Genomic DNA, 6,614 nt, shown 5'->3' on the forward strand with positions numbered 1-6,614 from the left:
TATCTGAATCGCCAAAGAACTTGGTAATTTCGTTCTAATGTTGATATTCGAATAGCCCTTGCGAAAACAATTGATTCGGTTTAACTTCGACCGTCAAGATACTTTTTGTAATGTGCGGATTGTAAAATTACCTTGGGCTTTTAATGGCCGGGTCTTTAAACATGATCAAGACGCCTTTCAAACTTTTCATCGTGTGGTCTATATTGATGTTCACAACGTGTCTGATTTGTTGACTGACTGTTTCTTCCACGAATGGATTCTGTCAAATAAATAATACACGGAGCCTTTGTGTTTTTGCCGCAACGCTTGGGCCAGATCTTCGTATTCCAACGTCAAGTCTGAAATTGAATGTCTCCGGCCGTGTCGGTCGATTTAACTACTTTATCCTGATTGTTGAACTCGAGTTGATTCGTTAACGGTTCTTTAAAACCCGAGGGAAAAAATGGCCCGTGACCGTCAACATGGGAACGTCCAACGGAATGGAGTATCTACTTTTTAAATCGTCCGCGATGGCTTTGTCTTAACTGTCGTTGGCAGATTCGACGGCATCGTCCGATATTCCGTCGAGTCCAACTTGAAAGCAAATTTTGCGGTGCTAGGCACCACAACGTCGTATTTATCCATTGCCAGGAATTGAATGTTTAGCGTGTGCGTCGCAGCTATTGAGCTCGGATTGTGCGTAATGGTGACTTCGCGTCTTTCACCTTTAATGGCACGAGGAACTTCTAACCTGCGGCTCAAATTCAGTCTCTTTGTGTATTGATTCGCCATATTTTATTAGAAACGGTTTTATAATCAAACGGTTTTATAATCATGTAAAAATCTTAAACAAGGAGGACAACGCAATCAACGACAAGAATAATTCTTGATATATACCCATTAAATCGCGCTTGTGAAACATTTCTGCAAGCAGATCTTGAATCCCTGAAAGCATTTCAGAGTTGTGATCCACGTCGGCTCTCGTGTCACCCAGCATAGATTCGATGTTTGTTTGATCGGCACTGATGTCGGCTAATATATCGCTCACTTTTCGATCCATGTTTTAAAATATGTAAAATAAAATAGCGAGTGCACTAATGATGGTCGGAGGAGCTATATAGTCAATGCTATGGCGTTTACGGGTCCGATTTTTTATTTAGCAGTCTGAGTCAAAAACAAGTCGACGAAGAACGAAAGCGACACGATCTCGCGTTGGGACAACTGGCGCGAGCTAACCAAAAAAATAGCGTTCGTTTGTTGGACTTTTTAAACGAACGTATGAGACAAGAGCGCGCGAGTCAGCGTCAATTTACCGACGTGGAGAGGCATTGCTAGCTTACTCGGAATTTGACGGAAAATGTGTGGCAAAGTTACCACCCTAACCCAAGTTGTCAGATTTTTACGTGCCTTCGGAAGATCAGCAAAGAACTTCCCCCAAACGTTTTAGTGCGGTATTTGTATTACCCCGGCGAACAAGAAGGTGGCACTGTAAAAAGGGCAACCAATCCAATATGGAGCGTAGATGTGTTTTAAATAAAAAACGCACAAGTCAATTCAAACGAGTCAATGGCCAAAAAAGCCAAAACGGGCCCGACGTTACATTATTTACTCGATGGACCCAAACGGAGTTTTGTGAAAGAAGAACTTCAAGTGGTAATCAAAGACACTGAAATGCCTTCAATAATTTAAAAGTTTTTCGCTAAAATTCCTTCACTGAGTTGATTTTAACAGCTTACGAATTATCTCGAGCCTTTTGTGGCCAAACGCCAACGTATCGATGCCGTTGCCGAGAATATATCGTTTTGTGTCGAGTGAATGTAACGACATTTTTTCTGAATAATGGTATAAAGCTGATGTTGATACGATTGTATCACACAATGATCGTTTGGAAACTTTGTTTGGTTTAATAGACAGTCTCTATAAGACTCGTGTTGTAAGTCACTGTCAGTTACTGGCTTTCTAACACCTTTGGCTTTTCTAACGTTTGTACCGTTTTCGAGTGTGATAAAATACATCTTGGGCCGTATACAAATGGTTTCTGATATGCTAGCCCCGCCAAACTCATCTTTAAATTTACCGATGACCTTTTTTTGTTGACTTTGTCATACAGCTCATGCGCTGTCGGTAATTACTAAAATCAAACTGGCTGCGCATGTCCAACAGGTCTTGATAAACGTCATCCTTTTTAATTTCAAGAGTAAACTGTCGGCGTCGGAGTAAAGCAAGCTTACTCGTTCGCCGTAACGACATTTTAACGTGTTGTAATAAAATTCGTACATTAACATTTTGGAAAGTTCAAGTATTGTAACCCCCGCGTAAATCAGTTTGTTTAGTATGACTTTTGTTTTCATCATTTCGACACAACTCATGTTGCATTCCTTAAATTTAAAACTTTTTTTGTGTCAAAAAATTTCAAATTTTAATGTGGGGTATTCTTTGTATAACTCCGGTTTGGGCGTTTCAACGAAGCAAGCTGGGCTTCCTTTGCCTCGGCATTCTTTGAAATGTTTGACACAATCATCTTGCGTATAAAAGTGTGTACTGCACCGATCGCATAGATATTTTCTCACGTCGTGATCGTTAACTTCTGGGCTAAAAGTTTCGATTTGTCTTTAATCCAACAATAGTGGCTTTTAACTACGGCTGATGGCGAGCAATCGGTATCTTCCGTGATGTTTAATAGGTCTACGTGAGGTTATTTGCTTAATCCCGCTGGTGGAAAATTATTCAAAAGCTGTAAAATAAAAACTTTTCCTCGTTGATCTTGTTCTTGGCGAAATATTTCACAACCTATTTCTTCGTCTGGTTCGGGGTATTCGTATCCAAACACGTTGATTGTAATGATATCTGCGACAACGGTGTGGGAAAATCTATACTCTATAATCTATAACAAGACCGTCATCTGTAGTGTAAATTGATGTTCTCTCTTTGTGTATTTTAAAGTCTTATTTATTTTTGATCCCTTGTACAACGTCTGGTGTATATTTTTCCAATGCCGCCCTCAGACACCATCGTTTACATTGTTGATCTTCATTTTTAATATTAATGACGGCTTTTTTGGCAGTGACATGTTTGTCAAGTTTGACATAACTGCTTCCGCCAATGTCGCCAAACCTACCAATGTTGATGTAAAGTGTGTTTATTTCGTCAACGATGTAACCCGAGACTTTACTGACAAAACGTTCAATTTATTCAATAAAATAGTCTCTGTGCTCAATCATAATTCCGTTCAAGTCTGCAATAATTTTATTCGGTTTTAATTCAAAATTAACGCTTTTATAAACTCTTGTTGTTTAAGTTATGTCGACGCGATCAAATTTACCATAATCCAAATAAGACTTGATCGCGCGTATGTAATCTTGTATACCGCCCATTGCGTCCTGTGGGTGTGATCTGCAACTTTTGTGTTTCAACGATCCGTTGAGGTGTTCTTTTTTGCCCCTCGTGTTGTTTGTGTAATCTTTGAGATGATATTGAATCGCTTGGACGAAGTCTTTTTTGAAATGTCGACGTTTCTGGGTGGTGGTAAATCAACTTTGAAATCTTTGACATATTGTTTGAGACTGTCCAGCGACCACGATCGCCACTTGAACAGCATTAGAATTTTACCCATCTTTATCTTTCCTACTTTATTATATGGCGTTATAATTTTATTCATTTACCCCACTTTTTATATATAGACAATTTCACTTTTCCATACTAATATGCATGGAAAAGTAATTTCTAAAGCTTTCTTAAGTGAACCGAGTTAATGTGGTTCTATAACAGCTGTTTTAACTTTAAATCTAACAATTGCACATTAAAAATAATTCACTTTGAATGTAAACATCGATGACAATTGCTCTTGTATTTTCCATTTTTACAAAACATAACTTTGTGGCAATCGTTGCATCTTTGCTTTGTTTTTCTGTGTAGGCAAACGGGGCGACACTGGACATTTATACTTGTCTTCTTTATGTTCACACTTTCGCCAGTTTTTGATTTTTTTTCTTTACAAGCATTGCAGAATTTTACATAATTCTTTGTTTCTATTATCTGTTTAAGTTCAGTAATTGTTTGCATTAACAACATCGTTGGCAACATTTGGTTTCTTGCGTTGTTGACAAACATATTTATAATACACTTTATTATTTAAATATCATTTATTTAAAGTAGTATTATTAACACGTGTAACCCCAAGTTCATTAAATAATCTACAGGGGGTTGTGGTTCAAGTGCGCGTTGTGAGGTTTGGGGAATCTGGGTTGGGAAAGAGCTTGCTGGTCTGTTCCATGTGTCAAACACATTCTTCTAAACAACGTGAGACAAAAATAGCGCCCTCTGGGGTCATTAGACGATATATGTCAGAAAAGACCAGTGAACTTTAGACATGTTTCGAGAATATTCGATGAGAATAATATGTCTAGTTTACAGAGCTTGTAGCACTGTCTAGATATGGGTCATGCTGTCAACCACTGAATGTTTTGTCAACGTGTTATCTGTCCAACCAAGTAGCCAAATTTCAAAATACCTGCACGATTTGAGCCTTAGACTATATATTAAACAGCTGATTTCTAGAAAATTGGGATTTTTGGAGTTTCATTTGTGTTGGAATTCATGGGGAAAACATCGGAATGTAAAATAATTGGACCGTGTAAAATATTTACAATTGTGATGTCTGGAAAGTTGAGTGTAGGGCTACCAGAAGAATCTATATCTGTAACACTTCTAATCAATTTGAGGCAAAATAAATTGCAGCTTCAAATAATTTATCACCGCGGGACATTGGAGGCTCTTGTCACTAAGTAGGTCCGTAGTGTACACTTGCGGTTGCTGGCACGGTGATTTAATGCCTCTTTTGCTTGAGCAGCCGTGGCGTTTGTTTGGAAAAGAGAAAATCTGTCTATTTTGCAAAAGCTATTTTGTTATTTATTCCCCTCGCCAATTCCAAGCGGCGGGCTCCTTCTGGGCCGACGGATGGAGCGAAGCGTTCTCGGGGGTGGCCTCGCAAGTCTTCCCGTCAAGATGCGTCGGTGGTCGCGGCCCTTGCAGGGTCTAGTGCACCGAAGCTTGCATCACCCGGTCCGGATACCACTATTATACCGTTGGCTACTGTCGGAATGATTCCAGAGAGTGCGAGTGTTGAGTCTACCCATGCAACGCCAGCACCCGCTACCATCAGTCGGCCTGGAGGGAGTTCGGCCCAAACTTTGGAGCCAGGTAAGCCCTCTGTTGCTACTCCTTTTGAATTAGCCCCGCAGCCTTCCAGTTTCACGCCCGTGGTGTCGGGAACTTCAGCTCCAAGAACATTGTCAATTACCTCCTCTTCCGATTCAAATATGGCATTAACTAGCGTCTGTGACGATCTCGGGGCCGCGATTCCTCAACATCCAAAAGACAAAACTTGGAGGGGGGAGTACGTAGAATTCGGAACCTCGTTGAAGTCGTCGCGCGGCACGGGCTTGGATAATTCCTTTGACGAGACGCTTTTTACAATCGGGTCCAATGAGTCCCCACTTTGGCAGATTCGTCCCAATAAGCAGGCTCCGCATATTACGTCTATCGAGCAGTGGACGTCAGCATTTCTAGTTTTTGCATCTGTGTATTTGTTGCGACATCCTACCCACGCTCATTCATTACTGAAGTGCGCAGACACTATTCGATCTGCAGCATTTCGACATGTGGGGTATGGTTGGCGCGAGTACGACATCCAGGTTCGATTGCGACAGGCGCGTGTGCCGTCTTGCTCTTGGGCAACTATTGATGTTGAACTTTGGCTGGTACTACTTGGTGCGCCCGTTTCGCACCAGCATAATTTTCGTCCGTATCAGCAACACGAGCTTGCCCCCTCCACTGCCGCCAACCCCTGGTCCGATTTCGGGCGTGGTCGGCGCCCAGTCGCCGGGATTGGTCAACCTACATGTAACGACTTCAACCGCGGTCAGTGCATCCACCCCCTGTGTCGCTTCGCGCATCGCTGCTCCACCTGCAGGGCATTTGGCCACCCCACAACCCGTTGTCGGGGAAACTCACAGTCTCGCGTCACAGCACAGGTGCCGGCAGCTGACATCAACCCCGGTAAACTAAGTAGTATGCTCCCTTTTTACGGGCTTACCCTAATACTCAGGACTCTCACATTTTGCAAGAAGGTTTTTTGCGCGGTTTCCGGGTAGGCTATTCAGGTCCCAGGGTTAGTACCTCTGCTCGTAATTCTGCATTTGCTCGCAAACATCCCAACATTCTGCAGTCAAAAATTGATCGTGAAGTTGCTTTGGGTCGCGTTGCTGGCCCGTTTTTGTCCCAGCTTCTTCCTCATTTCCGTTTTTCACCTATGGGCCTGGTGCCCAAACAGACTCCGGGTGAATTTTGGTTAATCCATAATTTGTCGTCCCCTATCGGCAAATCGGTGAATGATTTCATTGATTCCGCAGACACTACCGTTTCACACACGAGTTTTGATGAGGCGATAACTATGATCGCAGGTTTACCACGCAGTGCCCTGATGGCTAAGTCGGATATTAAGTCGGCCTTTCGTTTACTTCCCGTCCATCCAAGCGATTTTGATTTGCTTGGTTTTTCCCCATATTGGCCAATTTTATTTCGATAAATGCATGCCTATGGGCTGAGCTATATCCTGTGCTACGTTAGAGCGGTTC

The 6,614-nt window shown here is 42.0% G+C and overlaps 1 protein-coding gene across 1 annotated transcript; it reads left to right on the forward strand.

Moving 5' to 3' along the window:
- The first annotated feature begins 4,681 nt into the window (after nucleotides 1–4,681).
- On the forward strand, nucleotides 4,682–6,321 carry LOC147800209 (uncharacterized). The gene is made up of 2 exons (XM_087132624.1): nucleotides 4,682–6,036; nucleotides 6,311–6,321. The coding sequence occupies exons 1-2, from the start codon at nucleotides 5,079–5,081 to the stop codon at nucleotides 6,319–6,321; spliced, it is 969 nt and encodes a 322-aa protein (XP_086988750.1). The 5' UTR covers nucleotides 4,682–5,078.
- Nucleotides 6,322–6,614: the final 293 nt, after the last annotated feature.

Source organism: Acanthaster planci, linkage group LG02 (genome assembly GCF_054643075.1).
Source record: "Acanthaster planci isolate LZ-2023a linkage group LG02, COTS_SCS, whole genome shotgun sequence".
Classification (NCBI taxonomy): Eukaryota; Metazoa; Echinodermata; class Asteroidea; order Valvatida; family Acanthasteridae; genus Acanthaster; species Acanthaster planci.

What these genes read in the sequence shown, in the direction of transcription:
- LOC147800209 (XM_087132624.1), top strand. Translation starts at nt 5,079, where the DNA reads ATGATTCCAGAGAGTGCGAGTGTTGAGTCTACCCATGCAACGCCAGCA.